Below are 25,057 nucleotides of genomic sequence, written 5' to 3' on the forward strand. Positions count from 1 at the left end.
GTGCAACAGCATCCCCACCTGTGCTTCCGAGATACCAGGTACTGGTATCCCAAGGTGTACAATCTTTGATACTGAAGCTGTCCTGACTAGTAGCCATTAAGACCCTTATTGCCCATGATGGAGTCCAAGACATCTGAAGGACCACAGGTTCCTCATCCCTGATTGAGAGTATTCCTGCGTAAGTATATATGGGCAAATTTGTTATACACAACTGATCTAGCCATAGCTATTAGCTGAAAGGAACTTCTGTGTCTGTAGGACATTGCTTCTCAAAGGCTGTGGCACAAGGAGAGGATGGCAAGCATGACAGGAAGATTCAAGGAGAACAAAAGAAACATTTCATTATAGCATAGTATCAAAAAAATTTTTTTGCAATATGTGGATAGATATATTTCCAAAATGAGAGCAAGAGCATAAAGTGATACTGAGAACAATCATAGTTGTGATCTAGAATCGCTGTCCCAATGCATTTCTTATCAATAAAAAAAATGGTGTGGTGCAAGAAAATTTCTATTCTGAAAGTGCGATCCAAAGGAAAAAAAGGCTGAAAATCACTGATGTAGGAGATGAATTGAGGATTAAATCTGTAGATTAAAAGTTAAATTTTGTATTCCACATATGTGGGAGACATACAAAAAGTGGGCTGTCAAGCCATTTAGCAAAGTAAAACACGTACTGCATACATTTTTGCAGTTTACTAAAGTTTAGGAATTGGGCAATTACAGCTTTTTGTCCCTTTTATTTTGATGTTTGCTGACCTCCCCTTCTTCAACTCTGCTGCAGAGAATGAACCACATAATTTAGTAAGATAAACAATTACATTTCAATGCAGGCAGCAGATACAATACAGGTAATAAAACTTATCAGGTACAAAATACAAAAGTTGGCTTCTATAGGCTGCATCTGTCTGGACCTCCCAGATACACATTTGAACATGGTAGAAAGAGAGTCTTCTCAGAGACAGGATGAAGTATAAAAGATTATCTCCGTGGTTACAGAATTCCAGCCAGAGGAGGCAAGGAAGGTAAGCACACAGAGGGTCCTCTCTAGGAAATTTAAGTGCACTCTTTGTGTACTAGCTCTGTCTTGTCTAGCAAAATATGCATTTGTGATTTGGCTGCAAACCCCACACTGTGGACAGAGGCAGAATACCAGAATATCTCTGAACACTAGATCTAAGTGTTGGCAACAACAGGAAAAGTCATCACCTTCATTCCCTGCCTTGCGTGTTTCAAAGAGGCATCATGTTGGCTGCTGCTGAGACACAGAATGTTGGATTTGATGCATCTTGGCCTGATCCATCAAGGCAGTACTTAAGATGATTAATTTGCATAATTTATACAGAATGCAGCTTTTCGCAGCACAGAATTGGATTACCCTGTAGTAGATATATTGAACCAAAGTATTACACTGTCTTACCTGTTGATAAGATAAAGCCAATGGGTGTGCAGTTGTAGCACCCTGCTTGTGGTTAATGCTTAGCTGGAATGAAATATTCAACACAGCAATAGAGAAATTAAAATAATAATTTGTCAGACAAATAAATGAGAGACACAGTGGTATATGGTTACCAAAGCTCTGCCTTTCCAGCCCTGATGGTCAGCACTTATATTTCCTCAGCCCAGCCCCCTTGCTCCTCCTTTGGCTGCCTCTATCCAATCAGCCTGGTTGAAATTCCTATTGGCTGTTTGCTAGAACCAATCATAAAAGATACACCCATTTCCTATTACCTTTTATGGGAGACAAAGAGCTATATTTCCTTCTATCTATAAATGGCAAACAAGTAGCCATATATCTTACATTTGCCTCAACAAGGCACCTTAATTACCAGATCACCTTTTGCCCTTATTACCCTATTGCCCTATTCACTCCAAAACAGATGGCTAAAACAGATCTTGGGTTCACATTCTCACACACCATCAATGAAATAAGAATCTAACATAAGAATCTAACATTTCTTACTTTCTAAATCCTTTGCATAATTACATTTAAGCCAATATATTTCATACATAACATATATAGATTTTTTAGAAGCAAAGGCCTTTTCAAAGTAAAAAAGAACTTAGTAAAAACACTTTCCAAAAGCAACTCCTTAAATTTACACCCCCCTTTCAAGCCAGCTGCTGTTTCTATTAGCTCTTGCCCTTTAACCTTATGAAAATATGGCTCAAGTCTAATGGGAGGCACATGGTATTATATTTTGTTAAACAATAAATCCTACTATTTACCAACTCTTAATTAGTGTTTTTGCAGCTTGATTGTATTCTGTAATATGTGGGGTCAGTGTAACCTTTTTGCTCCCAGCCTCTAATTCCCTTTTACAACTTTGATAATTTTGGCTCCTGCTATAAATCAGGGGGGCCCTTGTCCAGGAGGATAAACATCTGCCAAAGTCTTCTAGCCAGCTGGTCTTCTGCCTGGCATAAAAACACACAAGCATCTGCAAATATATTTTTTAAGCTCATTTTAAAATACAAGTCTTGATCAGATGCCTCACAGTGGCAGGAGCTCTGCGGTGGGAGTCTTGCAAAACACGTCTCAGGAACCTTTCCAGAATTTTCATTGTTCCTCTGTCCCTGACAGGCCCCAAGTGATGACGACGCCAGGCCGCTGCTCCCCGATCCTGAAGTCCCGGAAATCAGTTTCCCTCAAGGCTGTGCTCAACTTGCCCAACTTGATGAGGATGAGCTGTGACTCTTGGACTGTGGGAAAGCCCCTGTCAGACCAGTGGGGTGGGGGCTTTGACTGATCCAACTAGCTCTTCCCTCTCCTTCTCCCACCCTCCCTCCTTCTGCTGTCTCCAAGGGAAAGAGAGACACAGCAGCAGGATGGTGCAAACTCTTGCTGCCCTCTGGTCCTGCTCTCTTTGCCCAGACACACCCTCATCCTATGAAAGGGGCGCAGAACCCCCACATTGGGACCAGAGAGTGCCGCTGGTGGCCCTTCCCTTTTCTCCAGACCTCTGTATATGCATGCTGTGGGGCTGTACGGGCTTCAGGTCGGGGCTCTTGAATGAGGGAGTTGGATTGTGTGAATTGAGAATTTTATTTTGTTTGTTGTAATAATAAAGATTTTAGTTAAAACAAACAAGGAGACAAATGGCTCCAGGACACCTCTGTCTTCCTGCAGGCTCTTCCATGAGTAACTTGTGCACCATGTGCTAGATCCCCTTCTCTTGGCCTTGCACTTTATTTAGGGCAAACCTTGTTGGCCAGTTTCACAACATCTTCCTTTACACTGCTTCCCCTCCTAGCACTGAAGAGATATACAGAGAGAGAGAGTGTGTACACACATGCATATACATACACATATATCTGTAATTAGAAATGAAAAATGGCCCTTAGCCTCTGACACACGGAGAAAGGAACTACCTTTATTAGCAGTTTTAGAATCTTGCCCAAGAGTGTTTTCCCTCACTCTGTTTTTTGAAAGAATGGGCTAGCCTAAGGAAGTTAGACCCAGTTCAAAGTTTACTTTTGAACTCACAATAAGTGACAAGATACATATGTGATACTGCCAAGTTGTGAACATTGCAGGTACATTTTAAATGGCTGGTTGGTTAAACACAGAAGCAGACACCCTTTCCCAGTCGCTGCTTCATGTTTACTGTGGAATAGTCCAGCTACTTTAAGCTTGTGTTTGCTCTTCACAGTTGACTTAAATTTTGCCATTTGTACATTTTTGCCCAACTTCTGAAAATACGAATCTGTATTGTGTGGTACATGTGTTCGGCTGCGTGCAGCCTTGGCATTATTATAATTATATTAAACCTACCCCAGATAATTCACAAAGTGCAAGAGAAGGAAGCACATTTGAAGGTGAAGGTGAAGATCAATTCTCATGGGCAAATGTGGTGTTAAGGAAAAATATTAGGAAGTAGTTTGTTTGTGTGTTTATACACGCATGTGCATCAGTGCAGATGAAGCTTAAGTAGGAAACTCTTCTCTTCTGCATACACAAACACTGCAGTAATAACCAGGGACCATTATTTGGTGCTTGTACCCCCAAGCAACACTTTCTCCACAAGTTGTTCGAGACAGGGTAAAAGACCAGATCTAGGGGCGGAAGCTCCATCCAAGCCAAAAGCCTCCCTGTGGTTCCTTCAGTTTCAGCAGACACTGCCCCCAGGTTCTCAAGTTATACTCTGAAACCAAAAGGACTAAACACCTTTAAAAATGTTTGTGGGATCGCAACTTGTGTGGAGTATAGGAAAGCCTACAAAAGACACACAGCGCTGCCTACAAATATATCTGACATCCAGAATCAGGTTACTAGCTTGATTCCAAATATCCTTTTGCCGTTCCAGTCCATTTTTGCCCCTCACTGGAACCTGATTTGGGCTCACAAGGCAAGTCAGCATGTTTTGTTACCACAGTACTTCATTTATTGGTTTTGCATTTTCATTCTGAAGGAGAGGCAGTTGACAGTTTTGACACCACTGGCCTGCTCTACTTCAAGCAGAAAAATGTTTTGGGATGATCCTGCTAAGGGACTTCTCTGTTATCTCCCATTAACATCAGAACAGACATCAAGAAAGACTCCCAAATCTGGGCAATCCCATTGTGCTGTTGCCTGTTAATAGGATTTGGCTTTACCTGACAGTGGAAAGGGTCAGGAAGAATGGCTTCTTCTATCAACTCCCTTCTTTTTAACAAGAGTCAGAAGTGCAGAGATGCAAATGAATGAAGCTCGGCTCTTTTACACATCAAAGGCAGCTCGGCCTATTTTAACAAAGGAGGATCTGCTCAAATAATGCTGATGGTGTTACAGACCTGCCTGTGAAGTCTGCAGCAAGAAACACATAAAGCTATTTTCAATTAAGCAGTTTTGCACTTCTTTCCTGGAAAGTAGAACCTTCCTTGGCTACAATGGCTGTTTTGCTTATTTTGCACTGCCCTACACCAATAATGAGAGGTCAAAACCTCTGCCATGTGAGAAAAATACTCAAAAGTGTGCTGTGTTGAGTTTCTCTTCAGATGAGATGTGTGTTCTGGTGATTTGCTCACTAGACAGGGTGAGGTGGTGGACTGCTGGTTTCAGAGTGTACTACCACATCTGGCTGAACATGTTTTTGAATGTTCCTTGTTTAAAGTGAAAAGGATCTAGGAGTCTTGGTTGACCACAAACTTGACATGAGCCAACAGTGTGACGCGGCAGCTAAAAAAGCCAATGCAATTCTGGGCTGCATCAATAGGAGTATAGCATCTAGATCAAGGGAAGTAATAGTGCCACTGTATTCTGCTCTGGTCAGACCTCACCTGGAGTACTGTGTCCAGTTCTGGGCACCACAGTTCAAGAAGGACATTGACAAACTGGAACGTGTCCAGAGGAGGGCAACCAAAATGGTCAAAGGCCTGGAAACGATGCCTTATGAGGAACGGCTAAGGGAGCTGGGCATGTTTAGCCTGGAGAAGAGGAGGTTAAGGGGTGATATGATAGCCATGTTCAAATATATAAAAGGATGTCACATAGAGGAGGGAGAAAGGTTGTTTTCTGCTGCTCCAGAGAAGCGGACACGGAGCAATGGATCCAAACTACAAGAAAGAAGATTCCAGCTAAACATTAGGAAGAACTTCCTGACAGTAAGAGCTGTTCGACAGTGGAATTTGCTGCCAAGGAGTGTGGTGGAGTCTCCTTCTTTGGAGGTCTTTAAGCAGAGGCTTGACAACCATATGTCAGGAGTGCTCTGATGGTGTTTCCTGCTTGGCAGGGGGTTGGACTCGATGGCCCTTGTGGTCTCTTCCAACTCTATGATTCTATGATTCTATGATTCTAAAGTACTACCTGTAAGTAGCAACCTAGCACTTTAGGCAGGAAGAATTTGCATTAGTGCTACCCCTAGGTGTGCTTCTTTAAAAAAGATGTTTTTCAAAACTGGAGGGGTATTTAAAAACATGGCAGCCACATGCACTCTGGTAGACGTCCCTTATAAGATGTTACAGAGAGGCAAAATGGGGGCTGAGGAAGGCATGGTGTACTGCCCACTGACTTGCCCACCTCAGGCAACATGATGCCTCTTTCTGTAATGTTGCAGAGAGCACCTGCATTAAAGGATTAATGCGTGGGTCTTCCTGTCTTCCTTTTGGCTCTAGGAAGAAACAAAATGTCACTCTGTAGTCTTTTTCATTATCTTTGTTTTCTCTTGAGGCCAAACTAGATAGGTGGGGAAACCGTGCGTATGTTGAACATGTGTTTGTGCTGTTGACATAGAAAGGCGGAGGAAATTCAGAGCAGGAAAATCAGAAATACTCCTTACACCAGCATTGGGCGGGGGAGGGAGCCCACCTCTGTAGCCTTAATTCGTTTCCCACCTGCCTGGGTCCCTTCATGTGTCAGGAGCTGGCTGAGAGGAAACTGCTTAGAAAGGAGGAAAACGGGGGGGGGGGGGGAGAGAGATTGTGCTTCCATTTTGTGTTGAAGCATAGCCCCCACTCTCACCTGCGCCCAGCCCAAAACATTTTGCCACCTGAGGCAGAGCAGCAACCAGTGTGCCTCCCCTAATGTCAAGAGGTGTCTAGTGCCAAGTCTGACCAAGTTGTTTTGTCACCCGAGGCAGAAAATCCCACAAGCTCCTCTCCCTGGGGTTAAAATTCAATAATTACATTAAAGAGTTGACCATTTGCTACCCTTTTATGACATTCAAATTTAGCTGCCTGAGGCGGACGCCCCTCACCCCTTGCTTTACATGTGAATGGGCCCAGGCAAAATACATGTGATGGGATTGTGGCATCTACAGTGGCATTTGCTGGCTTCATAATTTTAGGCTTTGGTTCCTCCTGTGTGGCATCCGGGAGAAACAAGATTCACGTCAGGATATGATGTTTTGGTTAGAACAGCAAAAAAGGAAAGGAAGCAAAAGACCAGATTATGAGTAAGGGATGGGGATGCCCAACCCTGTAACCCCAGGGTTGCCATATGTCTGGGATTTCCCGGACATGTCCTCTTTTGGGGGGCCAACATGCCCATTGGCAGATTTTTACATTTAACAGGAAATGTCCGGGTTTGGGGTTTTGTTTTGTTTTGTTTGGGGGGACACATGCGCGCTTGGGAGGGCGACGTTTACCTGCTGTGCCCTGGAAGCAGAAGTGCCGCGTGAAGCCAGAGGAGAGCGCATGGAAGGTCTGCAGCAACTGCCCTCTGGAACGAGGCCTTCTGCAGCAAAGATCAGGTAGGAGCTGGGATCCTGCCTCTGCCTTCAGCCTGTTAGTAGTGTTGCTGCCGCCAAGCCCACACCCCTCTTTCCCCGACACAGGCTGGCAGTGGCCACTTCAGTTTCCAGAGAGTGGTGTGCAAGTTCTGCCACATACAATGGAACTTCACAGAAGACACAATTTAAGTCACCCTGAAATAAGATATTTGAGCCCTCCAAATCATTTACCCATGTATGGGCACAGAAAATAGTAAGTCTAGCTGAAAGGCAACACATGGAGATCTGCATCCATCATTACAATGCATCCCGATTATTGTTTTATAGCAGTGCATCCCAAACTTGGGTCTCCAGATGTTTTTGGACTACAGTTCCCATGTTCCCAGACCACTGGCCCTGCTAGCTAGGGATGATGGGAGTTGTAGTCCCAAAACAGCTGGAGACCCAAGTTTGGGAACACACTGTTGTATAGTATAATTATGAGGTCATTGCATTATCTTAGAAGGGGGCACAGGTGTTGAGGAGGCACAGCTATGACTGTTATGAAGGGAGCCTGCACTTCTGAACCTGCCACTTTGCTACTGGGAGGGAGCTTGTATATGCATGCATTTTTACATGGGTGTGCAGTAGCAGACAGCTGGGTGAGATGGATGCACTTACCTGGCTTCCTGGTAGTGGCTTTGCTGCTGCTCCTTACAGGGAGGGAGAGGGGGAGGGGAAAGGCAGTGTGTGAAGGTTGGTGCTGTGCAAAGGAACTGGCGGGAGTGCCGCATTAGCCTCAGTGCAGATACAGTGCCCGCCTCCCCACCACTTTGTCCTTCCCACACACTCTAGCCTTTCTAGAACTTCACCCAACTGCATCTATCATGATCAATAAAGTCAGGAACCAGCATCAGGTTCTGCCGCCCGCCCCCCGCTCATTCACCTCCACCCTGTGCACACTGGGGATCTTGGTTGTTTAAATTAGACTTTCTCTGAAATGAGGATCTGTGATTGAATGTCAGTTTGCAAAGCAGGATATTATATATAATGATCATATGGGGTGAGGGAGAACACTGAGTCATGAAAATCCCCACCTGCTGTCCGAAGTGTACAGTCCAGGAACAGCTATACCTCAACTGTGTGCATGAACTACACCTTGTAGTGAAAAACAAAGCATGGGAACCATGTGGTAAGGAAAGAGGACTGCAAAAACCATTCAAGGTCCCAGATACCAGCATTGCATGTTTTGAAGCAAGGATCTGGTTTGTAGGAGAGAGGCCAACACAAAGATGGGGAAATATTTCAAATTCCCATGGACCAATATCAAGTGTTTATAGACGCAGGGGATATTCCCCACAGTGCTGTGCTGTGAATAATATGCATTTGGTGGTGAGAGAAGGTGATATGGGGATCAAGGCTGGTCGAAGACTACTGCTTCTGGATGAATTGTGCCCACCTGTGCTGGTATGTGGCTTGCATAGAACAAGCATGCTGAATTGAGTTCAACCCCCTCGTCAGTAACGGCATGGAGATAGGAGTCTGCATTCACTTGGGCAGGTAGGCTTTCTCCAGCATTCCAATGCATGCATTTGAAGAGGGGATTCTAAGCAAGTGACAGTGCATTTCAACGCTTCTGGTTTAAATTGATTTAACTCCCTTTTCCAATGGAATGTCAGGGCCCAAGAATCCACAGCATCTCACCAAACTACAGTTCCTGTGATCCTTTGGGCAGGGGGACTGACTCAGGAGGTGAATAGGCTGGCAGTGCCGCCGACTGGGACAGGGAGTGAAATTAGCTCAAGAGCACCTCAGTCTTCTCATTGCTTCCTTGAACCCACCGCCACCCTTTGGGCTCCATTTCTGTCCCCTCCATCCCCTCGACATCACTCCTGCTTGATGCCCACTGCTGCCGCCACCATGGCCATGCCCCGCATTCGCTTTCCTTGGTGGGTCTTGACATGCTTTGCTAGGTGGTCGCTCCGCATAAACCTCTTGGGGCACAGCTGGCAGCCGAAGCGCTTCTCGCCCGTGTGCGTCCGAAGGTGCCTCTGCAGCTCATCCGAGCGGGTGAAACTTTTCCCACAGTAGAGCCAGGAGCAGATGAAGGGGCGTTCGCCCGCGTGCCAGCGGAGGTGGGCCTTCAGGTGGGACGTTTTGCCATAGACCTTGCCACAGCCTGGCAGGTGGCAGATGTGTTGCTTCTTTCTGCCTGGCTCCTCGCTGGCTCCATTCACTGCCTGGCAGTTGGGGCACTTGCAGCGGCGGCAGCGGCGAGTGGTACCCAGGAACCCCTTGGGAGTGCCCTGCAGGAGAGCAGCAAGAGGGGGCTGGGGGCTTAGGACCAGCGGCCGGCCCAGAGAGAAGTTGCCTGGTTGCTGCAGGCTCCACCAAGGGCCATCATCCGTGGAGGTGGTTCCTGGAGGAGGAGCTGGGCCCAAAGGCCGGGGCCCTTGCAAAAAGCTAGAGAAGTCCTGGGCCTCTGGGAAGGCATAAGAGTGTGGCATTGTGGGTGCCAGCATCTTGACAGGCGACAGCTCAAAGGAGTAGGTGGGCTCAGCTGGCGGAGTCAGGGGCAGTTCATGGGCAGAGCCACTGCTGGCTGGCCCTTGCCCGTGGTAGGGAAGCTTGGGCAGCCCAAAAGCCATGGTTGTGTGTGAGCCTGATGGGACCTCATTGCTCCAGAGTTGGAACATCCCCACAGATTCATAAGCTCCTGAACTGCTTGCTGATAAATGGGGAGCAGTGGGCACTGCTGCAAAAGTCAAGCTGGGGTGGCAGGCAGTGGCGTCCTCTGGAGGGGAGCTGCAGGTCCAGCCCTGAAGCAGAGAGAAGGAAAAAGGACTGAGCAACAACGCTGACTTCAATAATCCCTAATTCCTAAAACATAATCATTCTGGGCCCGAAACCCTGCTCAAGTAGACTACCTCATCTCCTATAAATGTCTCTTTGTTCCTGTTAGAACAATTGGTAACTGCATTCTCTCTCTCTCTCTCTCTCTCTCTCTCTCTCACACACACACACACACACAGAGAGAGAGAGAGAGAGAGAGAGAGAGAGAGAGAGAGAGAGATCTCCACTGCTTCAGGAGTGCTATGTGACATTGTGCTTCATAGTTACTTGCATTAGCTGTTAGAAGAAAGGAGTTGTCAAGCTCCAGGCTTTGTTCAGCAGCTGCTACAACAGGAACTGTGACTGGGCAATCATTCCTGACCCTCACCTGCCCATATGGGGCAAAGCAGACACTGAGCAGATGCACCACTAAGGCAGGGCACCTGGGAATATTCTTAGAACATAATACAGATGCTCGTGTACCACAGGTGGCAGGAGACTGGTTTCAGAAGTGCAACCAGTTCATAAGTGTGCAATTCACTTTTGGTACTGGCTCTCGTACAGGAATATGTCTACAAACAAAAGCTATTCTAGAGTAGTATCTTTCCTTAGCATCAGCCAAAAATGTTACCAAGTAAATGAACAAGCTTTCGAGTTCTCCCGAATCTTCTTCAGGCTAGATGCCAATCAAACAAACAAAATAGAGAAGTACAGCATCGATAAAATGCTTTGGATGTCTTACAAAAAGAAAAAAAGAAAAACCCACAGAAAAAACCAATTGCACAGAACGTATTTTTAAAAAATACAAAATACAACAAAACAAAAAACATAAGGAAAAGCTGCAACGTAAAACTTCCTAGCAGAGCTTGGAAGAAAATGATGACCACAGAACTTCTCCTGTGTGCTATAATAATAATGTCACAGGCTGCACTCTTTGGAGTTTTAACACAATGCCCTACTCTCCCTCCCTCCCTCACTGCCCCCACCAATTTGGGCTAATATCCAGTCTGAATAAGAGTTTTGGAGAACTCCAAATGTTTCTGATGACTTTTTGGTATTTTGACCAGACCTTATAAAGGTATTGCCCTACAGTAGATTTGGGATTTTGCTCCTGGACCAACACAGCTATCTGCAATTTTTGTATTTTTACAACTACTATAGTACTTCTGATTATTACCAGAATGTTACTTCCAGCGGATTCTTACAACTGTGTTTCAGGTTAAATTTTCATAACTCCACACACATTCCTCCCTGCAAGTTTATATGGGAACAAAGGGTTACTATTTCACTTGCACTATCTGGAGCCAGAATAATCTTCCCAGCTCCTTCCTCTCCTAAACAGAAGCATATGAAGTCGCCTTGTGCACAGTCAGTCCCTTGGTCTATTGAGCTCAGTGCTGCCTACACTGACTGGCAGTGGCGCGCCAGGGTTTTGGGCAGGAGTCTTTTCCCAGCCATACCTGGAAACAGAACCTGGAACTTTTTGCATGCAAGGCAGGTTCTCCAACTCTAAATTACCCTTTCTGTTAAAAAGCAAATTAGCCACAAAGCAAAGAGATGAGCAGATATAAATGAGGGAGAGGAAAAGGTGACTTCTGTTTCCCTCTGTGTTTTGGAAGCTTTCAAATTTCCAAACTGGCTGTGCTCAAACTACCTTTCATGCTGTGGGGGATCAAGGCTGGTCGAAGACATTTTGCTGACTGAGGTGAAAAAGAAAATGGCGCCCATCTCCCAACATCCAAAAGTCAAGACACATTGTACCCAAGGCCAGTCACGTTAGTCTGGCACGTGAGACTGACCCCCCCCATCTCTCCCCTCCTCCCCGATGATTCAGCAAGCTGGACAGTGCTAGCCCAAGACAGCTTTCTACCTGAAGTGGCACCAAATGACCCCCTCCCACCTCTCTGTACCAGGGCCAACACGTTTTGAAGTCTTGCTGCCCACATCCAGGCACCAATTCCTGCTGTTCATCTCCCATCACTCCATGAGGGTTACAGATTTCTATTAGAAGGTGCTGGTGACACTGCTAAATGGCACAACCCCCTTTAACCATGTGAACTATATAATTTTGTGAACTCTTTCCATGTTTTGATACATACATATATACATATATATTAATGTATTTAAAAATAATAATAATAAAAGACAGAACTGTTCTCTGCTCTATTCACTGGAGTTCAGGAGTCCCCGGGAAATACAGAAAAAAGGCATTTCTAAAATAATATCCCGCAATTCTGTGAACTTTTTGCATTTTGGAGAAGTTTTTGTTTTAAATTTTTTATGTGGTTTCCCCTCCCTCTGACAAGTTTACAGCTCGCCTGATTCATTTTCCAAAAAAGTGATGGACACGATCCCTTAGTGTAGCATGGCTATACAATTCCCAGTCCCCCATAGATTAGGTGTGGGTTGCATACTTCTCTACTACTTTTGAATGTGGGGCAGCCCTGCAAATCCAGAAAGGCTGGACTTTCTTAAAGCGTATTTTGGCTTTAGATCTCTCTTTTTAAAAAAAACTGGTTTGGGGAGAAGCACTACCCGCGCATAAGGAGCCAAAAGCAGTATTTTGTCCATATAATAACCAAAGGGCTTGTGTCCATGACGGAGTTTATTTCATTTGTGTAAAAAAATGTGAAGATGCTTTCACACACATACAAAAGCCCCACTGTAACAACAGCAAACTGTCCATTTTTCAAAATTGTGTTTTTTGTCAACATAAGGGATCAGAGCGGCCAGCTGGTTTTTCTGCACTGGGCACCAAAAGGGGAGACTGAGAGGAGATATGATAGCCATCTTCAAATATCTCAAGGTCACATGGAAGATCAGAGAATTGTAGAATTGGAAGGGACCCCAAGGGTCATCTAGTCCAACCTCCTGCAATGCAGCAATCTCAGATAAAGCATCCAGGACACATGGCCGTCCAACCTCTTCTTAAAAGCCCTCAAAGAAGGAGAGTCCACAACCTGCCAAGGGAGACCATTCCACTGTCAAACAGCTCTTACCTTCAGAAAGTTCTTCCTGATGTTTAGTTGGAATCTCCTGTCTTGTAACTTGAAGCCATTGGTTCAAGACCTACCATCCAGAGCAGGAGAAAACAAGCTTGCTCCATTTTCTTTTACATAGCCCTTGAGATATTTGAGGATGGCTATCATATCTCCTCTCAATCTGTTTTTTCCCCAGGCTAAACATACCCAGTTCCTTCTACCTTTCCTCATAAGGCTTGGTTTCCAGATCTTTGATCATCTTGGTTGCCCTCCTCTGCACATGTCCCAGCTTGTGCACATGTTTCAACCTCCTTCTTAAATTGTATTGCTCAGAATTGGACACAGTATTCCAGGTGTCGTTTGGCCAAGGCAGAATCGAGTGGCACTATTATTTTCCTTGATCTGGACACTATACTGCTGTTGATGAAGCCTAGAATAGCATTAGCCTTTTTTGCTGCTGCATCACACTGTTGACTCATGCTAAGATGGAGCAAGCTTGTTTTCTCCTACTCTGGAGGGTAGGACCCAAACCATTGGCTTTGAGTTACAAGGAAGGAGATTCCAGCGAAACAACAGGAATAACTTTCTCACAGTAAGAGCTGTTCGACAGCAAAATAGACTCAGGAGGCGGCGGAGTCTCCTTCCTTGGAGGGTTTTAAGCAAGAGGTTGGGCGGGCATTTGTCATTTGAGATTCCTGCATTGCAGGGGGCTGGACTAGATGACTCCCAGGGTCACTTCCAACTCTAGAATTCTACGATTCTATGATCTTGATTGAGCCTTATTTAGAAGGGACTTACAGCAGAGACCCTGAGGACAACTACAAAGTATGTAACATAGATACCTCCTTCCTCCTTTTTGTTTCTTATCCCTCAGATCTGCAAGGAGATAGTTAAGTATTCACTGCCCATCATCAGCCTCATGTTAGAACATCAGCAAAATCCTTTCCCTGTGGAACTGCTGTTCTTTAGTTAGCACAGGAATAATCATCTGCCAGAAGGTTGAGATTATATGCACAAAAGAACTGCCTGTGCAGGACAAAACCAGCAATCCATTCTAATTGTCAACTAGGTGCTCCTGAAAAATTAATGCAGAGGGCAAGCTAGAGACAGGGGTCACCAAAGGGTGCCCTCCAGCTGTTTGAAGGGCCACACGATACCCACCCTTCCCCTGTTGCAGATATCTGACAATTGCAGGCACACCCTGAAAACAATATTAATGTTACAATTCCTAATGCACACTTACTATGAAGTAAGCTTCATTGAATTCAAGGAGACTTATTTCCGAGGGAACTCCAGGGGGGGAAAATTAACTGGGTTACTTTGCAGTTGTGGGGAAGATGCTCACTCATTGTTCTGGAAGCTGATTGAGGAAACATGTATCTTTTCAAATGTTTAGGTGGAGTGTCTCACATCTTAATCTGGGGGGGAACGGGACCGTTTTTGTAGCGCTGGTATCCAAAGTTTGATATAGAATGGCACAGAACTTGGATCTGTCTTGGCAGGGATTCAAAGACTTTGCTCTGATGCAAGAAGACAGTATCAGTCATGTAAGAAGTGAATATACCCAATTATTACTATTGAGCATAACAAAGGAGCTTATGCCTAGAAGGCAGGCAGATTTTAATATTGAGCCTAACAGCAGCAGGCAGAGTTGCAGCAACCAAGTCAGAAATGAATAAACAATTGTCAGTGTATGTGGATTGAGTCCCAGTTTACCTGGGAGTAAGTCCCAATGGAGGGATTTTTCCTGAGCAAATGCATGTTGGAAATTGGGCTTCCTTCCTGGGTATACATGTATAGGATTGTGCTGTAGGACTGCAGTTGTAAATAAACTTACATTTTCAGTTTGCAAGTGGAAAGTGTTCCATGTGTCTAGTGTCAAAGCTGTTTCTAGCAGCTCTCAGAAAACAGAATTTATCTCCCAGAAACAATATTTATTCATTGAAAGGTGGTGCCACCCTCTCCAAAATAAGTTAAAGGCTACTTCCCTGAGCAGACACCCCTCCCCCCCCAAAAAAACCCAGAAACGTGTTTTCTTATTAGGTATATCCATTATACTGGGCTGCATGGCACTAGGAAGTTCCTTCTGCAAAGAATGCATCCGGCGGCTTTTTGAGACAAGCATTATATTTTGATCTCAGTCCCCATCTCCAATATAATGCTATTAGTATAATAATTAATATACATAATAATGCCTTACAGGCAGATAACTGAGATAATGCATTTAAGCACTTTCTCAGTAGTGTGAAATAATTAATAATAATAATAATATTGCTCAATTATAATTATTAATTATTATTAATAATAATAATTGCTGGAGAAGACTCTTGAGAGTCCCATGGACTGCAAGAAGATCAAACGCATCCATTCTTAATGAAATCAGCCCTGAGTGCTCACTGGAAGGACAGATCGTGAAGCTGAGGCTCCAGTACTTTGGCCACCTCATGAGAAGAGAAGACTCCCTGGAGAAGACACTGATGCTGGGAAAGATGGAGGGCACAAGGAGAAGGGGGCGACAGAGGATGAGATGGTTGGATAGTGTTCTCGAAGCCACAAACATGAGTCTGACCAAACTGCGGGAGGTAGTGGAGGACAGAGGTGCCTGGCGTGCTCTGGTCCATGGGGTCACGAAGAGTCGGACACGACTAAACGACTAAACAACAACAACAATAATAATAATAATAATAATAATTAATAGACCTTTAGCTGCACACAGTTTAATGAGCTTGATCCAAGCATGAAAAAAATGACTGTCCACCCTCACAGGAACATAAAAAGGTCTTCTAACAGAGCTCAGGCTATTTGCCCATCTACCCTAGTGTTTTCTCCCAGCTTGGTGTCCTCCCATCACCTCTGACCATTGACTGTGCTGCCTGCGATTGATGGGAGCTGAAGTCCCAACAACATCTGGAGAGTGCCAGGTTGGGGGAGGCTGGTCTACTCCTGCCTACTCTGGCTGGCAGCAACTCTCCATCACTTGCTATCAAATCCTTGCTACCTGGACTTTCTGCAAGCAAACAGAAAGCAGATCTAAGCTACGTGTGATAATTAAATTATCGAGAGACACCTTGTTTTCTTTTGTCTACTGTAGAGATTGTGTATAAACAGTTCATACCGTTCTGACCTCACAAAAGGAAACAGATAAAGCAGTATCTGCATTAGAACATTTTTTAAAATAAAAGCAAATATTGGGACACAATCAAGATTTATGATACATCATAATAAATAGGAATGGTTTTGATTATCATCTGTCCAAAGATTGCTGTATTGGGTCCCAAATTGAGCAAATATTTTAAAATGTTGCCTGAATTCAAGACATTATTTTCCTACCTTTAAACTAAACATTATACATCAAATTTAACCATTTTAACTTCTAGGTTTTGATAACCACTCACACATAGTAGGGAGGCTTGCACTGTCCAATTCTTGTGGAACCAAGATCCTAAATGAAACCACAAAAGCAAAAACCAGCTTTACTTGTGGTCTGCTACCCTGTCCTTCCAAATATCCCAACAAAATCACTGCAGAGTCCAAAGGTAAAGTATCCCCCTGTTTGTTTTGTCTAAATCCTCAGTTGCCTCACCCCAGGACCAGTGTATTTTGATGTAAGATAGGCACACATTTCTGAATCTACACTTATCCTTCAGAGTGATTGACAGGCTATTCCTTGAAATGGGAATGTGGTTTTGGTGTGAGAAGCTTACGATCAGGAGAAGTTTAAGTGATTTTGAAATCAAGAGTCCTTGAGGTTAAATGCATGGTGGATCCTGCAGTAGGGTCTGACTGGGTGCTTTTCAGATCCCTTGCAGCCCTGGGAGTTTTGATTCCACAGGTTCCAGGAATGAGCCACCTTGCCATTCTGCATAGCAAAGAGTTCTGTGCAATTCCAAAGTTTACACACCAACAATAACCAAATAAACCTAGCACCTCCTCTGTTTTGAAATTTTAAGAGAATGCCAAATCAGAGCTATACCAGTCCTGACCAATAAGATTATAGTTATTTAGTTTGTTTATTCTCCCCCCCCCCCGCATGCTCCTTGTTATGCTCCTTTGAGCGTCTCAACATTATCATAATCGGAGAACCACAAGCATTTTAATCACAACAAACCTTCTGTACCTTTTCCATACTAAAATCTCTTTATTTTATTGCCACTCTTGAGAGTGCAGTCCTCTGTACACTTTCTTGAGAGTAAGTTTCACTGATCGTAATGGAATTTATTTCTGAAGAGGCATGGCTAGGATTGCCCTGTAAACCGACGACTGCAATTTCTCCTCCCACTCCTAGCTGATTCCACTTGTGCTTGTCAGGCAGAAAAATCAACAGGTGAAGCTTTCCCCACTGCTTCACCTTTGTGCAGAGAAAATCATCACCTGTTGGATTCCTGCACTCAGTCAACCAGCCAACCAATGCGGCTACTCTTCCCCGCCCCTCGCAGACTCTCCTTACCTGCAAGGAGGAGAGTGTGATGTCCGAGTTCTGCAAAGACAGTTCCCATCAGGGGTCACCCGAAACTATCCATGGAGGGAGCGCAGGGTCTTCCGATAGAGGTGGGAAAACAGCCCGCTTCTTCCTCTCTCTGAAATCCCTCTTTTTCTCCTCCGTCTACATCTTTTTCCTCCTGTGATCCTACTCCAATCCCCTGCCTCCCCCTCTTTCCTTTCCTTTTTGTTTTTTTTGTTTTTTTGGCTTCCCTTCAGCCTATCAGGAGTGGCGATTGGAGGCGCCTTTGAAGTCGGGGAGCGAACCAATCATTAAAATAGATTGAATGATTTCAAAGAGGGGCCTGGCTAGATCTCCTTTAAGTGGCGGGCTCCCCCGCTGGGGTGCTTGTTATGGATGCAAAAGGGGTTGATTGGGCTGGTGCGATCAAGATAGCGGAGCTTTCTCTTTTTATCTCTTTAAAGGTGCAGGGCAAGGGGAGCTGGACGGGGAGGAGAGAAGGGGCAAACCAGAGGCAGGTACGCGATTCCTAAATGCAACCACTTACGCGCTCGGTACTGCGCGGGTGCGCATGTTATGGCGGCCCATGTGCCCATCTCTGTGGAAATCAGCACAGGGTGCGCCCAGGGCAGGACTGAGGAGCAGAAGTCCAGGGCCCCCAAACTGCAGCAGCGCTGCCCTTGGCACATTTGTAAAGCAAGTGAAGTCAACATGTACAGAGGCGGATTTAGGGGCGCACGAAGGGTTTGGTCGCACTGGGAGGCTGCAACTGTGATTTAGAACAGAGCGCGAAAGGCGGAGGGGTGCTGAATTTTGGCGTCGCACAGGGTGCTGCTGAAATTTGAGAGCCCAAGATCCATCACTGAATACGCAATACCATCCAAAGTGTGGAAGCTAATATCATTAAGACCAGAGTCTCAAATTGCCCAACAGAAGCAATGAGTGAAGAAGTGGAATTGGGAAAGATCTGGTTAGCTCTGCTGGGGCCATGCCTGATCTCCAAGAGTTGAGGGGCCCTGTTTGTACCAGGCCTATGTGTGCGTGCGCTTAAACATGGTTTGACTCCTGCATATACAGTCCATGCCCTCCACAAATGAGGATGCAAGAGCCTAAACATATTTGGATGTGCACGCAAAGACTTTAGGCAAATGGCACCCTTGAATGCATGAGGGCAGGGCTTTTGGGAGTGAACTTACCATGAATACATTTCTACACAGAGGAATGCATGAACACATCACATCCCCAGTGAGTGAATGCAAAGAGGGGTGGTGAGGGTTTAATGGTAGGCCTCCAATCTTCAAACATCTCCTCCAGTTCATCAGCCAATAGTCACTGAAACTGGTCAAGGAAATGCTTTGGACAACTTCTCCAGACCAGCATCAACTCTCTGGCATTGGCCGTAGCATTAGCTAGAGCAGGGGTGCCCAAACTTTTTTTCAAAGAGGGCCAGATTTGATGAAGTGAACATGTGTGACCAAAACTTGCCAACCAGAGCTTTTTTTAGGACTGAAGTTGTTGAGCTTTTTTAAGGATTTGACCCCCAATAAATAAACGGCCACAGGGCCAGATTAGGCCCCCAAAATGGACTTTGGACATGCCTGAGCTAGAGTGAGGCACTGGCCTCAGGTGGTTGATTCGGGGTTTCGTGAAAGGACAGCAAACTCTTATAATTTGCGATGGTCCCAGAGAGGAAGAGTCACATTTGTGGGTTTTTCCTCAGGTGTCAAAATAATGTGACTGGCCTTGGGTGCTTATGCAGCTTGACTGTGAGAGAAAGAGCAGCAAAATATCTAGGGACAGTTCTGGCTACTGTCAGTACCAGGACCCGCCCACCCATGAGGCAAGGTGAGGCAGCAGAATCCACAGAGCAGCAAAACTGGCCTCCAGGGAACGCATTGCTGCTGTTGCGGCAGCAGCGACAGCTGCGGTGTGCTCCTTTGGGGCCACTCCTGTCGCCGCTACAGTGGCCTCTTGGCCAATAGGGGGCACTGCTGGTCCCCTTCCATCTTTGTTCCAGGTGTAGATCTTTATCCTTCCCTTGTTCCTGGTGTAGATCTTCACTCACCCCTTCTTCCCTGGCAGTGGGGGATGCCATTTTGTGGCTTGCCTCAGGTGTCAAAATGTCTTGGGCCAGCCCTGGTCAGTACCATAGACCACAAGTTTAGGATCCTGCAACCCTCTTCCACTGAATTTGAGCCAGTCAATAGTAATGGCCTAAATGTGGGAGGAGCAGGGAAGGTAGCTTTATGTGGTACCCATCCTACCCTTGCCACTGTTCCATTCCACCCCTGCAGAATGTGTGGGGTTTTGATAACTCCCATCTCTGGCACTTCCAGGTATTAGTGGTAGACTCCTGCCTAAAGCCCCTGAGAGCCGCTGCCAGCCAGTGTAGATAATACTGAATGGGTAGTCCAGTGGTCAGACTTTGAATAAGGCAGCTTCCAATGTTCCTAACCCATCTTCAGCCCAAGCCATAAAAACTGGCAGAGGAATTGAAGATGTGCATTGCCCTCTTGATTTCAAGACAGTGGTTCTCAAAGGTGTGGCAGGAGAGGATGGCCACAGTGGCAGGAAGATTCAAGGACAACCAAAGAAACATTTACACATTTCAGTAGAGTAGAGTAGAGTAGAGTAGCGTAGAGTAGAGTGGTACCTCGGGTTACAGACGCTTCAGGTTACAGACTCCACTAACCCAGAAATAGTACCTCGGGTTAAGAACTTTGCTTCAGGATGAGAACAGAAATCGCGCTCCGGCGGCGCGGCTGCAGCGGGAGGCCCCATTAGCTAAAGTGGTGCTTCAGGTTAAGAACAGTTTCAGGTTAAGAACGGACCTCCAGAACAAATTAAGTTCTTAACCCGAGGTACCACTGTATCTCTCTATCTATCTCTCTATCTCTCTCTATATATTTAATATATAACCTGAAACAATATCCCCCCCTCTTTTCAAGAGCCTTGGCTATTCTTCTACAGTTCTCCACAACGTATTGGTGTGGACAGGGATTTTCGACCCTGATAGATATGAAAGATCAGAAAACAGAAAGGCTTCTTTGTGTTGGTGCGGAAATGAGAGTTTGTTTGTCTCAAAATTAGACCTGATATAAATGAGATTACACGGCAAAAACAAGCTCACACCTCTTACTGAGTCTGTATACATACTTCAGGTACATACGTAAGAGGCTCACTTATAATGACATAATTACATTCATGTTCTCTGCGCCCTCCAATGATTCATGTTCTTATGTAGCTGCATTGTTTGATACTTTCTGGATGTCTCATGTTCATATTATAAAGTAGTTGTGTTCTGTGCTCTAAATCAAGCAGTGTTAGGAGTTTCTTTTTGTTTTCCAATGTCTTATCAATAGAAATTCAGTGTGGCACGAGCAAATTTTTATTGCGAAAGTGTGGCCCAACGGGAAAAAAGTTTGGGAACCGCTGCGTCAAGAGGTAGAATTGATAGAAGACAGCAGTCTGAAAGCAGTAGCCTCCAGCTGGCTAGGACCGGGAGTTTGGGAGGCCAGTGGCCCACACAGACCAAAACCATAACACAGACTGGAACAGTTTGGGCCCAGGCGCCCTCCAAGCCCCATTTCCACTTTTGGAAGAAAGGGGACATAGGGAGTCCAAAGTGTTCAAAATCTAGATTACAAACTCATTGGGACTGGGACTTCTCTTTCCTACTTGCCTTTTTCTTGTTTATCGAAACAAAATAAAAAAATTCCTTCCAGTAGCACCTTAGAGACCAACTAAGTTTGCTATTGGTATGAGCTTTCATGTGCATGCACACTTCTTCAGGTACTTGTTTATGTTACTCTGTAAGGCACCATGTGTAATAGTAATAGTAGTAGTAGTAGTAATAATAATAATAGTGATAATAGCAACAATGTCTAAAAGAAAATTATCAGGTCCCTTACCGAGAAGGAAGCCATGGCAATTAGCTATTTCAGTTTCTAGCACGACTAAGGAGTGCCACAGGCAGACTTTTTGCAGATACAGGGTACCGTACTTTGGCAAAAGGCAAGGACAAACCTAGAAAGCAGCATGCTTGCTCCATGACGTTATACAGGGATGGGGATCCTGTGACTCTCCAGATATTTTTGGACTCCTACTCCCATCAGCCCCAGCCACCGTGACCAAGCTGGGAGTTGTAGTCAAACATCTGGAGGGCCACACGGTCATCACCCCTGGTGTAACATCACCTATCCTTCTTTCCCAAGCTTTTCAAACAGTTGCTATTCTTATTGTTTGCTTGTTTTGCTGCTTTGCTTTTTGGTTACCGTAAATATCTCTGAAGGGACATTACCTGCACTACTGGAGGAGCACATAGCTCTCAGTTCTTCTCTGTGTTGATTTCTCCATCTTTCAAACCAACAGACCTCTCAACCGAAAAGTATACCTGTATTTTGCCCTTGCCCTATTTAACTTTTTGAGCTTTGACAAGAATGTTGGATCCTGTTCTGCCAGTGCCAATCTTATAAGCCAATTGTTGCTGCACCACCAGCTATCTTATCTGGGGGCATCCTGACACAGAGCAGCTTAGGATGGTGCCAGACGGTATCTGCTGGCTTGAGACGGAGATGGATGGAAATCCAGGTGGCATGTTATGGTAGGAGGACAAATAGGTCAGGCAGTGCCTGGTGGGTGGGATGAATTGGCAGAAAGCTCACCTAGACTTACCAGGGAGAGAAATGCAGAAGTTGTCTGCCATTCCCTTCCCTTTGGTGGTTTATCAGTCTCACCTCCCCAACAGTATTCATGGATGAGATCTCAAAGCATTAGCTGAATTAATCAATTAAAATTTAGCAAGCAATGGTGCATTTCTTGATTTTTCTTCGTTTGACTTTGGTGTGGTAACATAGGGAAAGAAAAAACAAAAAGTAAAACTGCCCTTTCTTCCAGACTACATGAATAGTAGCTTTTGCTTATTTAATTGTAAGTTATCTTCCATTTCAATATATCTAAAATGCACTTATATTGTAGTTTTGGTAACCACAAGTTTAACTATTAACTGGCTAAAAGGCAAATTATTAATCAACTAAACATTATTTTTGCCCTAATTTGACTCGGCAGTATGTACAGTTGATATACATGCACTGCAAAGCCACAATCAATCACAGCCTCCTCTGTGCATACACAGAGCGAACATAACCATCAATGCTTTTCACACAGTATAATCCAAACATCCTGCACAGAGATAACTTCCATGTAAGATTTTTAGCCAGCTTTCAAAATAAAATATTTTCTCAAGGTGGCATACAATGCCTGATAAATTTACCTAAAAACACACACAATAATTTGTTATGCATTAGCAGTCCCAGGCTGATTCTAACTACTGTACACTACACTAACTAACGAAAGTTCAATACACGTGTGTCTGTAGAAGCTCTGGGAGAGTAGACGTTTTTGGCTTTTTAAAAAACCATGTACTGATTTTAGGTGTTTGTGTGTTCATCAATCTGACCTAGACCTGGGAGAGGAACCCAGCAACTCAAGTAAGTTCTGAACCTGGTGGGTAGGTGAGAATGGAATCAGGGTCACCCCCAAAGCACAAGGGCCAAGGCCTAGCTGTGGGGCAAGAGATTTCATGGGGTTGGGGAAAGAACCAAGCTTTGTATGGCAGTTCAAAGGGATGCACTGTTGTTTGCACTTCAAAGAACCCAGCTGGGACCATGCAGGGAGCCAGGAAATGATGCAGAGCAATTAACAAATGTGTTACAATGGGGTAGATTAAAGAGTGCTCTCATGTGGCAACCACACACATAGATTTAGGTAGAGTGGAACTGCAATACACCAGTGCAAACACCACCAGTGTATTAACGAAGGGAGCTCTGCCATTCAGATGTTGAGAACAACTAAATATGACTGCACTGGTATGCATTGTAACAGCTGAGAAGCGTGAAACATTACTGCATATACAGTGGTATAGCACTCCCACAATTAGCCAGGATTATATATTTGGATGCTCACACATGGAAGTTATTTCTGTACAGGAACTTGTATGATGGTTTACTCCCAAGGGAATGCAGTCCTCAAAAGAATAAAAGTTCCACAGCACAGTTTTGGTCAACCCTATTGCAAGTTACTAATCACCACAGATATGTAACTGAAGACTGGACAAAACCCAACATTTTACCAATTTGGAACCTCTATAGTGTAGAAGGAATGGTAGCAAAAGCCATTTAAGGGAGAGCTAATATTCATTAGAGAGCCTTGAAAAATTCAGTCTTGGTATGTGTACAGGAGTGTGAATTTGTTGTCTCTGATATTGTACATCATTCTAAGGCTGGGATCAGCCAAAAAAATCCTTGGGGGATGGGGGAGGCCCACTTCTCAGCATTTCTTGAAGTGACTTTCCTTCCAAACTGCTCACTGACTGTGGCTCTAAGGGCTTAAAGTTCCATTTGTTTTAATCAATAGATAGTGCAAATGTAAAACCTACATAATCCCCATTACAAAGATTTCTTATCTGCTTTCAGTTCCACATTAACCATGATCACAGAGTGGTGCAAAGCTTCCCACCAGTCATGGAAATAGCAGAGCCTTTGCAAGTCACCAGTAGCCACATGGCCTTAACATAATCTGTGCAGGCAAAAGCAGCCTAGGACATCTGGAGACTGCATATTGTAAGTAAGGCTTTCAAATTTCAAATTCTGTCTATGAGTCGCCCAACCACAGAGTTGATATCGAATGCAGTATTCATTGTGTGGCCTCACAGACTAAAGAAGAAATGTATGTGCTGTATAGATGCAAATTTAGAAGTAATAATTTCAAAAATAGAAATATAATATACTGGTATCTCAACAGAGTGTGGGTGGCACTGTGGGTTAAACCACAGAGGCTAGGGCTTGCCGATCAGAAGGTTGGCAGTTCGAATCCCCGCGACAGGGTGAGCTCCTGTTGCTCGGTCCCTGCTCCTGCCAACCTAGCAGTTCAAAGGCACGTCAAAGTGCAAGTAGATCAGTAGGTACCACTCCGGCGGAAAGATAAATGGCATTTCTGTGCGCTGCTCTGGTTCGCCAGAAGCGGCTTAGTCATGCTGGCCACATGACCCGGAAGCTGTACGCCGGCTCCCTCGGCCAATAAAGCGAGATGAGCGCCGCAACCCCAGAGTCGGTCACGACTGGACCTAATGGTCAGGGGTCCCTTTACCTTTACAACAGGGTGTGGAAGACTGCAACTTATGTGCCTGGTCAGTCTACTGTCCAGGGGTTTGTTGATTTGAGTGGCCAAGAAATGCCATGGTGCATCTGTAGCAGCACAACTAAATGCCTTCAGCTGCCCCAGCAGAAACAAAACATGTCTCTCCCATATCAGTTTTTACAGCCACAGCAGGAGCTGCAGCAGTCCAACTGCTTGACCTCACCCCCAAAGGTCTCCCAAGACAGATGGATGCCAACCAACCAACCAACCAACCAACCAACATGCATCACCAAAATAGAGGCCCAAAGAGGCCACTCATTTGCAAACCTAAATTTATATGTATAGATGCAAATTTAAAAATGATTACTACAGTTTAAATATAAATGCAATATGTCTGCATCATAGTGGATAAGACAGGTAACTTACCGGTAAATGCCAGTTCATGGGGAACTTCAAAGCTCCTGTTCTTCCTTCTTCGGGGTACTGCCCTTTGTTCTTATCTTTAAAATCAACTTGGACCAGACAGTCCATCAGACACAG

General features: G+C 44.9%; 2 protein-coding genes across 6 annotated transcripts in view; one reads left to right on the forward strand and one right to left on the reverse strand.

Moving 5' to 3' along the window:
• Nucleotides 1-3,717, forward strand: part of ARHGEF25 (Rho guanine nucleotide exchange factor 25) — a 72,780-nt gene extending 69,063 nt beyond the window's left edge. For 2 of the 5 annotated variants that reach the window (XM_053370866.1, XM_053370884.1), the window contains exon 17: nucleotides 2,584-3,717. In XM_053370866.1, coding sequence (XP_053226841.1) covers nucleotides 2,584-2,694 — 111 coding nt within the window. In that variant the 3' untranslated portion in view covers nucleotides 2,695-3,717. The remainder of the gene's footprint in view (nucleotides 1-2,583) is intronic. The other 3 variants (XM_053370855.1, XM_053370875.1, XM_053370890.1) reach the window with 2 other exon arrangements.
• Nucleotides 3,718-8,685: 4,968 nt separating this feature from the next.
• On the reverse strand, nucleotides 8,686-17,582 carry LOC128404870 (transcription factor Sp5-like). Its single transcript, XM_053370903.1, has 2 exons — nucleotides 17,387-17,582; nucleotides 8,686-9,945 (listed from the first exon to the last, which is right to left on the reverse strand). Exon 2 carries the CDS (start codon nucleotides 9,820-9,822, stop codon nucleotides 9,013-9,015), a length of 810 nt encoding a protein of 269 aa, XP_053226878.1. The 5' UTR covers nucleotides 9,823-9,945; nucleotides 17,387-17,582; the 3' UTR covers nucleotides 8,686-9,012.
• Between the last annotated feature and the right edge of the window lie 7,475 nt (nucleotides 17,583-25,057).

Source organism: Podarcis raffonei, chromosome 2 (assembly GCF_027172205.1).
Source record: "Podarcis raffonei isolate rPodRaf1 chromosome 2, rPodRaf1.pri, whole genome shotgun sequence".
In the NCBI taxonomy this organism is placed as follows: Eukaryota; Metazoa; Chordata; class Lepidosauria; order Squamata; family Lacertidae; genus Podarcis; species Podarcis raffonei.